General features: G+C 49.4%; 1 protein-coding gene across 1 annotated transcript in view; it reads left to right on the top strand.

Moving 5' to 3' along the window:
• KCTD13 (potassium channel tetramerization domain containing 13) overlaps positions 1-15,976 on the top strand; it is a 257,873-nt gene that overhangs the window by 211,505 nt on the left and 30,392 nt on the right. The window contains exon 6 of the mRNA XM_086932104.1: positions 676-871. Within this exon, the coding sequence (XP_086788230.1) occupies positions 676-871 (196 nt within the window). The remainder of the gene's footprint in view (positions 1-675; positions 872-15,976) is intronic.

The raw sequence follows: 15,976 nt of genomic DNA, 5'->3' as shown, positions 1-15,976 counted from the left end.
ATGTTGCCGAATTTTCTCTTTTTACCTCTATGCTCCCATGTTAAAAACAAAAAATGTTGAGCGCCAGATAGATTTATTCATGAAAACTACATTATTAGGGCTTTCGATGAAGGAACACAAGTCTGAAAGAGAACCAACCCCGAGGCACTCGGTCGCTCAATTCACTAGGTAAATACAAATTGCAGTACCCAGACATTGGCACTCAAGCACTCCATGCCAGGTCAGCTGCCTCCCATACTACTATTTTTCTGTTTTACATTACGAAAGACTGCTTATACTGTTCATACTTCCTCCCTGGAATATAACGAGAGAAAGCTGAAGGAAAAAGTAGGAAGGGGTGATAACATCTAATTTGTCTTGGAGCAACTTTCGCTGCTTTCTTGATTTATCCATCAACATTCTTTTTACTCTTCTTTCTGTTTTCATGGTCTGTTCCTTAAACATACATAAAATAGGATGGCAGATTGTATCCATCCCTCTCTATCAAGGCCCACTTTTCTCTGCCAGTTCTTTGCACACAGACCTACAGCTATTCCCTTGTTTTCTCTGCGCAGTTGCTCGCCTGCATGTGTCCTCTTCTTTCTGTTCATGTGTTCCCTTTTGTGCACCTTCCCTGTGTCGTGCAGTACCAGTTCCTACGTCACTCTGATGCTATGGTCCTCCTCTGCCCAACAGTAACTCGGACGAGAACCTGCTGAAGAACATCGAGCTCTTTGACAAGCTGGCGCTGCGCTTCAATGGCCGGGTCCTTTTCCTGAAGGACGTGTTGGGGGATGAAATCTGCTGCTGGTCCTTCTATGGCCAGGGCCGCAAGATTGCAGAGCTCTGTTGCACCTCCATTGTGTATGCCACAGAGAAGAAGCAGACTAAGGTGAGCCACGTCATGGGGTTGGGGCTTTGGGCGGAAACCGATCACAGTACCCTGAATCGGCACCAATGACAATTGAGTTTATTACAGGAGAAGGCCTGTTCAAGAAGAGTTGTTCAATCTCCATATTTTTCATAATTCAAGGCACGTTTTGCTGTATACTTTTACATACTAAGGCCACAATAATTCAGTATGGCATTTAGTGCAGAAATACCATGTAGCATCACAATCCTCCTACTACGAGTTAATGTTCTCTTTGGATTGGGTGAGTAATTGTGTGAGCCCGGAGTCCCTGGTGGGGTGGGTGGCACAGAGGATGGACTGCAATCCTTTACAAGGGGGTATGGCAGGGCAGTGGACATCAGCCAGGGCTCGAGTTGGGGTACCATGCGAGTGGATGGCGTCCACCCACTTATTTTACCTACCGGGAGCTCGATAACTGGAGCAAATGGAGCCACACATTCACTCTTTGGCCTCACTCTTTGGCCTCTCTGGGACGAGATCGAAGGCCATTCAGAACGCTGCCTTCTCTGATGCAATCGCATCTAAGTGGTGAACGAGGGGAGGCAATGAGTCTGATGGTGCAAGCCACCTTTCGTGACGTCACTTCCTGTTGTTACGTCAGCGTCCGCCCACTTCTTTTTGTAGGACTTGTGCCCTGACATCAGCCAAGTTCGCTTGCAGTCTATTCCCCTAATCGTTGTTACCAACCTGTAAAGTTGAGTCCAGTGTTTATGCACCGGGAAATTAATTGCGGAAACACTAGGGGCCAGATGTAGGTGGCCATGTAACGGCCGATTTCGGCCGTTACCGACCGGTAAATGGGTTTTTGGGATGTAGGGGGCCAATTTTACCGAATCATCTGTAAATTTACCGAATCAGTATATTTACCGATTCGGTAAAATACTGAATCGGTATTTTTACCGATTCGGTAACTTCTAGATGTAGGTGGGACTCTTCTGAGTCCCAAAGGCCTTTCAGAATCGGTATTTTACCACCCAATCCAATTAGGTGGTAAAATACCGAATCCAGGAGTGCATGCACATGTGTGCATGCACACCTATGCCATGTGACAGACAGACATGCCCTTAGGGCATGTCTGTCTGCCACATGGCACACATGCCTGTATTTGGGGTGCTAGAGGGTGTCAAAGTGACACCCCCTGCACCCTTGCTGGAATCGGTATTTACCGATTCGGTAAATACTGATTAGGTAATGCCCATTGATTCCTATGGGCTTCAATGCCCATAGGAATCAATGGGCATTACCAAATCGGTATTTACAGAATCAGTAAATACCGAATCTCAACGATTCGGTATTTACCGATTCTGTAATACCTACACCCCCCCCCCCCCCCCCCCTCTATTTTACCACTTCTCAAATACCGAATCGGTAAAATCGGTATTTAAGAAGTGGTAAAATAAAATTACCTACATCTAGGCCTAGGCCACTTACAGTTGGGTGGAGTGGTATATCGTGTGGGCATACTACTGTGTCCAGCTTGTAATCGGTGCCTCTGAGGAGATCTAGGGTTATGTTTTACATTGGAGGATATTGGGATTTTTTTCATTTTCATTGGGTTTGGCCCAATCGCATTATTATCCAGTAAGTTTGGAGTCATGATAGTTACTGGCAGATAGCTTGGCAAATCGGGAAGATTCTCTCAATGATTCCAAGGTAGTTGAGGACTAAAGTCGTCGTGAGAAAGACCATGCGACATTGATGGTGTATCCATCGCAGTACTTTACTAAGCCTTGCAAAAAATTCTACAAATGATTATTATTAGTAAAAATACTGGTGTGTGTGGATATACAGATTTATATTTTACGCACAAAGACACATGCTGTAAAGAACTTTTTAAAATATTTACTAATTAGAGGTTAGCTTAACGTTGAGTATTACTCACTTGTTTATCCCATCATCTTAAATGTGCTAAATGTAGCACTTCCCACCTGACCAAGTTGCAGTGTTCAACATTTTGGTTTGGTATTTCCTTTTGGGAAATGATTTAAAAAATAAATTGGTTTCAGAATAATCCTCTACAAAATAAACTCTTTAGAGTAAACAGGAGCATGCTCCCATCTTTTTTAAAAAGATGAAGACGCTCATTACAAGTGACAGGACGCAAACTCCACAACTTAAATTACCAGGACCAGGCGGAAACAAGCTGCCATTACAGTGCTATTACGAGTTACATCTCTTGGAATGGGGACTAACTGCGCGCACCCAGTGTTACCGGCTATAAACCGCATGAAATTCCCAATTCCAGGAGCTTAAAATTCCCATTGGCTAGCTGCCTTAAGCAGGTGCTAAAGCGAGCAGTGGCTTCTGTGCAGGGTGTGTGTTTGTGTGTGGGGGGTGGGGGGGGACGGAAGAAGAGTCCTCGCAGGGGCGAGCATTGCAAGTTCCTTGCCTGCCCCAAAAGGAGGTCAGATGAAACCCTGAAGCCTAAATCGATTTTATCAAATGATTTTTCTTTCCAGTAAAATAGACTCCGGATTTCCTTACAAGAAAAGCAGAATAAAAAACGCCAGACCATTCATGATAGGATGGAGCAGCAGTCAATAAAAGAATTTCGCTCTGCCTGCCTCATAGTAAGGACCTTAAAAGGTTATTTTTAACATAACAAACTTTTTTTCTTTTAACTCTTCATTGAAGACTGATTGCATGAAGGTGACATTTGCACATATTAACGCATGTTACTTTCATCAGTCCCATTTTATTTTCTCCCTCCCCAAGAACTGAATAATTAGTCATCTGAAAACAAATCAAGGAAGAAACCGCTTCTATCTCCCCATACAGGCCTCTAACTCCCAGACCGCATTCCCGATGACTCCCCCCGATCGGGAATCCAAGAGGTACGAACAGTATGGTAAGAAGATGTTCTCCTCACTGAGTTTGGGGTTGCGGTCAGTCAACACTGCGTGCCTCTTGGGCCGTTATTCCCACTCTCTGTGGGACACGGTAGCGGACGTGCTGCCACAATGTCCGGAGGAGGCCCGGACTAAACTCGCCCAAGACCTTGCAGAGGGTCGAGATGCGGCACGGTATTCCAACCGGTGTGGACTGGATACAACGGACTCGCTAGGCAGGGCGATGGTGGCGATTCGTCGCCACGCCTGGCTGAGGTCCGCCAACTTTTCGGCTGATGTCCAAAACACCCTTATGGACATGCCGTTTGATGGCCGTCGCCTCTTTGGCGACAAGGCAGACAGTGCGCTTGATTGCTTTAAGGACTCCAAGGCTACGGCCAAGTCCTTGGGCATGTCGGCCCACGGCAGCAAACTGCTGCCTTACGCTCCTTTCGTGGCCAAGGAAGGGGCGCCTCCTCACGTCATGCCAGCCACGGGCCACAGACTAACATCCAGCGCGGTGGCGGACGTGGTAACCGCCGTGGCAGTGCCCGGTGACAGCGGCGATGCCAGTCCACATCCACCCCCGCCGCATCCGCCTCAAAGCCCTCCTAGTCCGAGCTTTCAGGCCCATGTGACGCCAGTGGGGGACAGGGTTCGCCATCACCTCTTCCACTGGTGCACTGTCACGTCGGACAGGTGGGTGCTGCAAATAGTCCGAAAGGGCTACTCCCTCCCCTTCGAGGCGACCCCTCCAGCCATGCCACCGCAGTACCACCGCGTGTCGGGGGATCACTTGAATCTTCTGCGAGAGGAAGTTACGGCCCTCTTGGCCAAGGGGGCCATCGAGCATGTTCCTGGGCCAGAAGTAGGGTGTGGTTGCTACTCCCACTACTTTCGGGTTCCCATGAAGGGCAGAGGGGGCCTACGCCCTATCTTGGACCTGCGGAACGTCAACGGCTTCCTCCGGAAGGAGAAGTTCAAGATGCTGACACTGGCTCCAGTCTTAGCTGCCCTGGACCCGGGACACTGGATGGTAGCGTTGGACTTGCAGGACGCTTATATTCACATCCCCGTCCTGCCGGCCTACCGGCGCTACCTGCGGTTCACAGTAGGCCACGAGCATTTTCAGTTTACTGTGCTCCCCTTCGGCCTTACCAGCGCCCCACGGGTGTTCACGAAAGTGATGGCGGTGGTCGCAGCTCATCTGCGCAGGTTAGGGGTTTCAGTCGACGACTGGTTGTTGAAGGCGGGCTCGCCCCAGACAGTCGTCAGCCACCTCCAGACTACGGCCGACCTCCTGCACCTGCTGGGGTTCTCCATCAATGTGCTGAAGTCACACCTGTGTCCCTCTCAGAAGCTCCTCTTCATCGGAGCGGTTCTAGACTCGGCGCAGTTTCGGGTTTAATCTCCCGAACAGCAGGTTCGGGATATTCAGGCTCTAATTCCGATCTTTCAGCCGTTATCCCGAATCTCGGTCAGGTTGACGCTGGGGCTTCTGGGGCTGATGGCCTCCTGCATGCTTCTGGTGCATCACGCCAGGTGGCGGATGCGGGCTCTGCAGTGGTACCTTAAGTTCCAGTGGGCCCAGCATCAGGGCAACTTGTCCGACCATGTCTAAATCTCGGAGGGCACTGCAGGACAGTTGCAGTGTTGGCTCATGGGCCGCGATTGGGTCAGCGGCAGATCCCTCTCCCTACCCCAACCGGAGCACGTAGTTGTGACGGACGCGTCCCTCCAGGGCTGGGGGGGCCACATGGGAGAGGCGGAGATCAGAGGCCTCTGGTCCCCGGCGGAGTCCTGGCTCCACATCAACCTTCTGGAGCTGCGGGCGATCCGGCTTGCACTAAAGGCATTCCTCCCCTCTGTCCGGGGAGTGTAGTGCAGGTGTTCACGGACAACACCACCGCCATGTGGTACTTCAACAAACAGGGCGGGGTGGGGTCGTGGACCCTATGCCAGGAGGCTCTGCGCCTCTGGCAGTGGCTGGAACATCAGGGCGTGACCCTGGTGGTTCAACACCTGGCAGGTTCTCTGAATGCCAGGACGGACAAACTCGGCCATCGGTGCATGATTGATCACGAATGGCGTCTGAACTCGGATGTGGCGCAAGGCCTCTTTCAGCAGTGGTGAGAGCCTTGGTTAGATCTATTCGCCACAGAAGAGAAAGCGCAATGTCATCCGTTCTGCGCGTTGGAATTTCCAAGGCGGCACTCGCTCGGAGACGCTATTCGTCACGAGTGGAGCTACGGTCTGTTGTACTCCTTTCCGCCTATACCACTTCTGCTCAGAGTGCTGAAGAAGATCAGGCGCGACCTGGCCCAAGTCATCCTTGTGGCTCCGGACTGGGCACGAAGATACTGGTATCCCGAGCTACTCGGCATATCTGTCGATCCCCCGATTCGTCTGCCTCTTCAGGAGGACCTTCTGTCGCAGCAGCAGGGGACGGTCCTCCACCCGAACCTGTCCAGTCTCCGCTTACATGCTTGGAGATTGAGCGGTGGCAGTTGACGCCATTTGACTTGCCTCCTGAAGTCTGTAATGTGATTCTGGCAGCCAGGCGTCCCTCCACAACATCGGTATACGCCTGCAGGTGGAACAAATTTGTGGCATGGTGCACAGCAAAGGCTGTGGATCCTCTTTCTGCCCCTCAGAGGTTCTCCTCTTCTTTCTCTTGCCCAGCAGGGCTCTGCTCTGGGCACTCTGAAGGGCTACCCCTCTGCCATTTCCGCCTTCTTAAGGCTCCCTGATCAGCCCTCTTTGTTCAAGTCCCCAGTTGTAAATAGGTTTTTTAAGGGCATCACTCATATGTTCCCTCCTGTTCCTTTTGTGATGCCTCAATGGGACTTGAACCTTGTTCTGACTTATCTGATGTGAGCTCCCTTCGAGCCATTTCATAACTGTCCTCTTCGTCTCCTCACTCTTAAGACTGCATTCCTGGTTGTCATCACCTCTGCCAGGAGAGGGAGTGAGTTCCAGGCCCTTTCTTCTCAACCCTCTTTCCTTTCTGTCCATCCAGACAAAGTTGTGTTGCGGACGCGACCCTCTTTTCTGCCCAAGGTAGTCACAGCCTTCCACATCGGGCAGTCCATCACCTTTCCCACCTTCTTTCCGCCTCTGCATCCCTCGAAGGAGGAAGAGAGGCTCCACCGTCTGAACCCAAAACATGCGCTCTCATTCTATCTGGACCGCACATGCCAGTTACGGGTGGATGACCAACTCTTTGTTGGTTACGTGGGCGCTAAGAAGGGTCGGGCGGTGCACAAGCGGACCATTTCTCGATGGGTCGTCTTGTGCATCAAGACTTGTTATTCTCTGGCTAGAAAGGAGCCTCCTGTCGGGCTACGTGCCCATTCCACTCGGGCCACAGCGGCTACTACTGCCCTGGGTCGGGGAGTCCCCTTGCAGGACATCTATCAGGCAGCTACGTGGACCTCGCTGCACACGTTCGCAAGACACTAATGCTTGGACAGCCAAGTCCGGAGAGATGGCTTTTTCGGCTGTTCAGTTCTCCAGGACTTTCTGGTGTGATCATTGGTTCGCAGACCCACCCCCAGGTTTGGTATTCCTGGGGTATCTATTCTAAGGTAAGGAATCTAATACTAACCTGTTTCTTTCAGATGCACAAGTTACTTACCTTCGGTAACGATATATCTGTAAGAAACAGTAGTTAGTATTAGATTCCTTACTGCCCCACCCATCCTCACCGTTCTGCGAACCGATATCTAGTGTTAAGGTTCACCCCTTTCAGGGTCCTAGTTTCTTGGCACCAGTGTTGGTTTTTATCATAGCTCTGCGTTTCTGGTGCGGAAAAGCTGTGTATAAGAACTGACGTCAGCGTGCGAGGGCGGCATCTAAGTACTCCGGCGACATCATCCCGGCACCAACGACGCCGATGACGGACGCGGAGCCACAGACGACGCCTACCGACGCGCAAGGGTACTGCTACGCAAAGTTTCCGGATCTAGTCTGACGCCTGGGGATATTCTAAGGTAAGGAATCTAATACTAACTACTGTTTCTTACAGATATATCGTTTCCGAAGGTAAGTAACTTGTGCATCAGGAAGTTATTTACATTTAGTACTAATTATCCTTAAGAGTATAATCCTGAACTAAAAAAAAAAAAAAAAAAGTTGCCCTTTGATTAGCCAGTGGAAAGCACTCAGCGGGCCTGAGTAGTAGTTTGAAATGTCAATGAGAGTACCACCTGTGGTGCAGGATCTTAATATAATGTTTCTGTATGGAGCAGGTTTGTCAAAGGAAATTTGTAATCACGCACCATGAAAAATGTAATTATTAATTCAGGGGGTTAAGTACCCACCTCAAGTTATGATCACTGACCTTGTCAAACGTGAACCGCTTAATTCACTAAATAAAACTGAGCACAACTCAATCAGGTGACTTGTAAAGTGCGACTACTCACCCATAAGGGGCTCGAGGTGCTGGGAAAGGGAGGGATGAGGGTTGACTGCTAATCCGCCAAAAGGCACTCTGGTTCAGTCCAAGAGCCAGTTCTTGAGGTCCTTCTTGAATTGAGGCAGAGACTGTGATTGCCGGAGGTGGAGAGGCAGGGTGTTCCAGGTCTTTGCTGCGAGGTAGGAGAAGGACCTTCCGCCAGCCATAGTCTTACCGATAATGTGGGACAGTGGGCAAGGCCAGATCGGCGGAGCGTCGGTCTCTGGTGGGTGCGTGGAATGAGAGGTGGTGGTTGCGGTATGCAAGGTCCTGCTTCATGTAGGGCTTTGTAGGAGTGTGTGAAGAGCTTAAAGGTAATTCTTTTGTTGACTGGGAGCCAGTGGAGGCCTTCCAGGTGGCTGGTGATGTGGCTGCGGCGGGAGGCATTCCTAATGTTCTGCAGGTTCTTGAGGAGTTTCTGGATGGATGATGCCGGTGTAGAGTGCATTGTCGTAGTTGAGTCTGATGATGATGAGTGCGTAGGTGACTGTCTTTCTGGACTCAGAGTCTAGAGAAAAAGATTACAAGAGATCTGTTGATCTCTCAAAATGGGCCTGACGAAGGCTTGGACCCACAAGGGCATTACAAGGCCGAAACATGCTGACCACATAAGTGTGTAACTCAGGATAATTTATACGTCCCCAGAGCATCGCCACCTTACTTTTTAATCTTACCCCTGTATACCACACTCATAGTAAAAGTTATTTGGATACACTAAGTATTTTCAACTTTTCTTTTACACTGATCCTACCAGTACTTTCCCTTGAAAAGAGTTGGTACTCACCTAGGGAAGCGAGTACCTAGGTGCGAAACCCAATGATAATGCTGCCCGATACCACACCGTAGTGGTGACCACTTCACACTACCAGTGGCAAATATTGGTTGAGGGTTTCAGGTTGACAAATTGTTACCTCCGGATACTGCACAACCCATGAGATCACTCATTTAAGATACATTACATTTATGGGAGCAGCGTGATCACCACACATGCTTCCACCACTCTCTTATATTTGCTAGTTATGTTGATATACTTCTGTTCTTGAGTGTAATGCATATTCATAGTTTCTGAATAGCGCTACCTTTCTACCTTCAACTGTTTTTTTCTTTTTTGCTGTCTGGAAAGTCAATAAATCTAAAAAGTGTTAAAACGTTGCACCTTTGCGTAGAATCATGACCCTGAATTAGTTTTTGCAGAGAAATGTATAGCCCAAATATGTTAAGCTTTTATGTGAAGTTTCTGTTTTTTAGCTAGACAGATTACAATTTTCTGATAAACAAAAAAATCTGGTCTTCCTTCAATTTTCCTTACTACAAAACAAATAAATAAGAGTAGAAAGACAGAAGCCTCATATAATAAGCATTGGTAACGCCAATAGGCCAGACCTTGGAAATCATGCATTTCTTCTGTTTTTTTGCTACCAAGCATTGTGCAAAGAATGGCAAACAAATAAGAGCTGCTCAGCAGCATAGGCACATAAGCTCTGGCCAGGTCTTTAAGTGACCCTGGTCAGGGCAACAGCAGTAATTAAAATGTGGAATTTAATCTGGCCTCATCGTGCTCGATATTCATCCTATTAATTACTCAACTGAAAAAAGGGCAACAGCTCGAGCAAACACATATAAACTTTGATTTACAGGCAGGCAATCTGTAACCTGGATCGCCATTGTAATTCTCTATAGTATCAATGCAGCCTGCTCCAGGAGGGGGAGAACTACCAGAAGCTGGGCTGTAAGGTATGGTGGCTATCCCAAGCGTATATCAAGCTTTCTTTTCTTCACTTTTAGAGCCCAGGATCTTCTTCACACAGGATTGGACTCACACAAACAACGCACCTTGTGGAAACCCACAGACCCCTTCTTCTGTTGTATTGTCTTCTGTTAATGCTGGTCACAGCATGGGCACCACACCGGTAAATGATGAGTGATGGACCTGTCGGCAATTACACTGTTTTTGCTGTTTGCAGCTGCTGGAGGCAACCAGGCCTGTACCGTTGTGGGCTCATTATTGATTGAGAAAGAAAATAACGACTTTGTGACAAAATAATTCTGGTCATCAGATCAGCAGCTTTAGGAGCAAAGACGAACTGCAGTGATTGAAGTGAGTTATAGTTCTTTGTTTGCATGATTTCTTTTACCACGCTTTGCAGCAGGACTGGTAGCGAGTGGAAAGAGCAAATGTAAATCTGCTTTTTATCCTAAAACGGAGAGGTCGCTTTTCTCATCTTACCCCAGGCCGTATGTTATTTTAGCCTTAACCTCACTTTTTGTGCTGCGTTTCTGCTCTCAACTTTTTTCCACACCACAGCTCTGAAAGTGCCATTTGTAATGACCTGAACTCCTTTGTTGAATTTTTTTTAAAAATCAAGATTCCATGGTTTCCAACGATATCAGTACTGATGACAGTCTGGTCTATTCTAACTCCTCCCCTCTTAACATCTTTCCTATGTTGGTAGGAAACTCCTTTTGGATCTTGTAGTAAAGTTAAATTAGGTTTCCCCAAAGAGGTATGTCTTATTAATATATTAAAAGCAATCTCTCTGACCTTCCCTGATACTATTCTTGAGTTTCTCAATTTTTCCTTATCCCATGGCACTGTACCGTCGTCTTTAAGGAAGCGGTGGTTATTCCGCTACAAAAAAGCTGGGTATGGATCCTAAAAAATTGGAGAATTACAGGCCTATATCACTCCTCCCACTTCCAGGCAAATTTCTGGAAGCGCATGTAGCCAGCTGTTTCAGTTCTTTCTTAGAAGCCACCAAGTTTCTGGATACCCATCAGGCAGGGTTTTGCCCAGCGCACTCTACAGAATCTGTGATTCTTTCTGTAATGGATGATCTCAAAGGACAGGCGGACATTGATTGCACTCGGGCCCTAATCCTCCTAGACCTGTCTGCGGTGTTTGACACTGTGAAGCACAACATTTTGTTGGACCGCAATGCCGCCGCGGGTATCGACTGGCCCTGAATTGGTTCAGATCCTTTTTAGAGGGCCGCAAACAATCAGTGTGGCTCACACCTTATAAATCTAGCACTGTAGAAATGAGCTGTGATGTCCCGCAGGGTTCCTCTCTTTCACCAATACTTTTTAATGTATACATATGTCCTTTGATCTCCAGCCTCCGGCAGATGGGGATACAAGTCTTTATTTATGCTGATGACATGCAGCTAATTTTTACCCTGGAGAACTCAACTGAATCCAAAGAATTTGTTAAGAAGTCCATGATGTACATTAAACATTGGATGAACAACAACCAATTAAAATTAAACTCGGGGAGGAGGAGCTTAGCGCGCATCCAAGATGGTCGCGTGAGCAAAGAGCTCCCGAGACCCTCGCCGCCTCCTACATATATCCTGTCACGGATCCTGATATGAACGACAGGTTATTGCGGACATAACCCTGCTGATCTAAATGCTCTTTTCAAAAATCGAATTGGATGCCGAGAACCAGAATTACTCCGCTCTGAAGCCTTAAGGCCTACATCGAGAGACAGCCCGGGACTCGAGCCTCCGATATACCCAGGGGGGCAGTTGAACAACAACGGCCTGTGGAAGGCGACTGGTACCCCTGGTGTACTTTTGTTTTCTCTGCTCTTGTCTACCGACAGACGGCTGCCCTTTGTTCTTGTCGGCCCATGGTCCAACCAGATTGCCCGCTCCTACAGGGCGCCCTGTATTTTTGACTTTTTACAGCTTTGTCCGTGAGGAGCCATTCATACCAGGTCCCAAAAGCCCCTTTGGGGCGCACAACTCAACATGGCGAGCAAGCCTGACAGCGAAAGACGGACGGTCAAGATCACGTCCCGAGGAGGCGCCACCCAATCCAACAACATGGACCGATACACTCGCCCTAAAGGTTTCCCCCAGCGGTACTGGTAAAACACCGGAGGACCTTGGAGGTAGCACCCCAGAAGCGGAAGAGTTGACACTGCGGGACATCATGGGCGCCATTGCGAGCATGAAAACTTCCATGGGCCATCAATATGAGACACAGGCCTCCAAGATCGACACAGTTGCAATTGATGGTAATTTGATTAGGACGGGTTTGGCTAAAACCAATGAACGGGTCAAGTCGTTGGACATCAAGACTGCCAGTCTTACAACCGACGTGTCTGATCTCCAGACTGAGGTCCGGAACTTGAGAACCTCAAACGATCAATTCGCCCCCCGACTTGATGACTTCGAAAGCCGTGCGAGGTGCAACAACGTACGCATTATCGGAGTTCCAGAGGACTCTGCTGAACAAACGACAGATCTTCTTGTGGAAGATCTGATATTAAATCATCTCGCCCCCAAGGGCTGCAGCAACTTCTTTGCAGTGGAGCGTGCCCACAGGGTTCCGGGCGGAAGACACAAACCAGGCGCCCCACCGAGGCCCATAATTGCCAGAATCTTTAATTTCAGAGACAGGGATGCCATCCTGCAGTCCTCGAGAGCTATTGGCCCCACGAAATTTGAGAACGCGTCTATCAGTTTTTACCCGGACTTCACCCAAACAGTACAGAAGCAGAGAATGGAATTCACCAGAGTGAAACGGAAACTGAGAGACTTGGGCTTGAAGTACGCCATGCTCTTCCCTGCTCGGCTACGGGTTGAACACAACAAACGTGTGCTCTTTTTTGATCGGCCTGAGGTAATTAGTGACTGGCTGGACACTTTATCGACTCATCGAGATCGCACCGGAATAATCCGGTGGTGCGGAAGGTGGCCCGATGGAACAGGAGGAGTAAGCGGGATCGGCGTGTGTAATTCACGGACATTGCAGCAGTGGTTCGTTGAAATTATGGGTTAATGTAAATATAATGATTACACACCCAGAGGCGGCAGGGTGACTGGGACTCTTCCTCCTCCCGGGGTGTTCCTCTTTCTTCTTGTAGATTAGACTTGGGGTAGGGCGACAGGCACACTGCAGTTGGGGTGGTTTTTTGGATTAACGCAGGGGTGCAGGGAAGGGGGATGTGGGCTCTGGAGTTTTTTTTGGGGGGGTGGGGGGTTCTTCTTTCTTTTTGTTTTGCTACAGAGGCTACGTATCATTGTACAATTTGACTTTTGAGTCCTTCTCACTGTTTGGGGGAGTCCGCCAGAGTTCTGGGGATGGGGGGGTAGGGGGTTGAGAGTATTAAGTTGGAATGTCAATGGCTTGGGAGACAGGATAAAGCGGGGTATTGTACTGCAGTACTTGAAACGCCTTTCCCCCGATGTTGTGCTATTACAGGAAACGCACCTAGTGGGGAACACATGTCACGTAATGAATAGGCGTGGTTATCGGCTGATCGCACACTCGGGGTTCACCTCCGGATCGAGAGGGACTGGTGTTCTTGTCAGGAACTCCCTCCCCTTGGAAGTTGACGATACCATCCTAGACGATAGGGGACGGTATGCTGCTATTACTGGTAGATGGGAGGGGAAAACGATTTCCCTGCTATCTGTGTATGTTCCACCCGGTCTACAAAGCACGACATTGGCTGACTTGGGAAAGTTGGTCTTCGGGCTCCCCGAAGGGATCTTAATTGTGGGTGGAGACTTCAACTCTGTTGTATGTGGTAGAGAAGATCGTTACCCCCCCCAGGGATCTTACAAGAGCGCAAACCTGGCTTGGCAGTTTCCTGGAGACGCTGGGTCTTGTTGACTGTTGGAGAATGTTGCATCCCGGACAGGCCCAATATACCTTCCACTCGGGTGCACATGGGAGCCTCGCGGGGCTCGATTACGTCCTCATGCCAGCTTCACAGGCCGCATCGGTGAGAGGTCCGACACTTGGCCAGAGGCATTTCAGACCACTCCCCACTATGGCTTCTCATTGATATCCAGCTGGGAGCCGGGGTCGGGTCTCCCCGATCAATCCCTGGCATCTCCGAAACCCTGAAACCCGGGCGGGTGTTGTCAAGACTATAGATCACTACTTTGTTAAAAATGTGGGGTCAGTGTCCTCATCTATATCGCTGTGGGAGGCTTTTAAGACTGTGATTCGAGGCCAGACACTGTCGTTGATTGCTTGTGCTAAAAGGCGTAAGAATGAGGAGGTTGCGCGTCTGGAGTCTGAAATCACTACCCTGGAGGCGGAACTGGAATCCGAGGTCACGCAGGATAAGTTACATGTCTTGCACCTCAAGCAGTTCGACTACAGAGCCTTGGTGACAGACGCCGCCAAGGCCATGAGTCGCGAGCAACAGGGACGACTGTATGATGTGGGTGATAAAGCGGGGAAGTTGATCGCATGGCTGGACAAAAAGGAAAGATTGAGTCGAGTTGTGCCAGTTGTTGAAAGAGCGGATGGTGTGCGGGTGGGTGATCAGATTGAGATAGTGGAGGGCTTTGCATGTCACTTTCAAATGGTGTACGCGCCGGTCTCAGACAGGCCTGAGGAGGACTCGCATCTATTGCTCAGAGACATCGCATTGCCTAGCTTGTCTGATTCTGATAGAGAGCTTATGGAGGCGGAATTTTCCAACGATGAAATAGTGCTCGCTATTCGCTCCATCCGCTCGGGAAAAGCCACAGGCCCTAACGGCATCCCCATCGAACTATACAAGCTATGTCCTGACAAAATGGCGCCGTATATCCGCGCGATGTTTCTGGAGTCGCGCGAGGTTGGGGTCACTCCCCCGAGACCAGAGACTGGCCTCCATTGTTGTGATCCATAAAGAGGGGAAACCCCGAGATCTGTGTGCGTCTTATAGTCCTATATCACTCTTGAATGCCGAACCTAAGATCCTGGCAAAACTCTTAGCAAATCGATTAATTAAAGTGATTGGGGACCTGATACACCCGGATCAGTCTGGATTCATTCCTTCTCGTAACACCGCACTGAATTTACGTCGTCTTCATGGCGTCCTCGCGAGGGCGGAAACGTTGCATGAACCGGCCATTTTGGTATCCTTAGATGCTACTATGGCCTTCGACACCGTGGAATGGCCGTATCTATGGGCGGCCCTCGCGAAGTTCGGGTTCGGCCCAGGGTTCATCGGTTGGGTTAAACTCCTCTATGAGAATCCGCTGGCACCGGTGGTGGTCAATGGTAGGGTATCGGAGCCCTTTCCTCTCGGGAGAGGCACGCAGCAGGGATGCCCCCTGTCTCCGCTACTGTTCGCGCTCGCCTTCGAACCCCTTGCGGCATGGCTGCGGTGGGAACCATCGCTTAAGGGCATTAGATGGACCCCCGACTTCGAGGACCGCATATCTTTATATGCGGACGATATCCTCTTGTACCTCACTTCCCCCGGAAGTCTTTGGGGGTCCTGTTCGATGTCCTTTGCTCCTTCGGGAAGAATTCCGGCCTGGTGATCAACTGGGCTAAATCCTGTGTATACTTGCTTACGGGCGAGGTACCTTTTGTGCCGCGTAACTGCGCGATACAAATATTGCATACCGGCTTTAAATACTTGGGGATATATGTCTCGCTTGACCCAGCGGTTCGGTATCAGAACAATTTGCTCCCTCCGCTTCTTCGGCTAAAATCTGACGTAGCGGCCTGGTGTGGATTGCCTTTATCTCTGGTCGGAAGGGCTGCCCTATTCAAGATGATGTCCCTACCTAGATTCCTATACGCCCTTCAAAACACACTTGACCTCGTGCCTACCAGTTATTTTCGTGAGATTGAATGCCTTCAGATGCGGCTACTATGGGGCGGGCGCCCCCGCATTGCTTTAGCAAAGTTAACACTGCCCTGGTATGACGGGGGCATTGCGTTGCCGGACATCAAACGTTATTATTGGGCTTCCCAATTGAGTGCGATCAATCATGACATGTATGGCCCTACGTCCAACCCAGCATTCGAGATGGACAAATGGCGGCTCCCGGGAGG

This window comes from Lissotriton vulgaris, chromosome 7 (assembly GCF_964263255.1).
Source record: "Lissotriton vulgaris chromosome 7, aLisVul1.2, whole genome shotgun sequence".
Classification (NCBI taxonomy): Eukaryota; Metazoa; Chordata; class Amphibia; order Caudata; family Salamandridae; genus Lissotriton; species Lissotriton vulgaris.
This window is presented reverse-complemented; position numbering and strand designations above follow the sequence as displayed.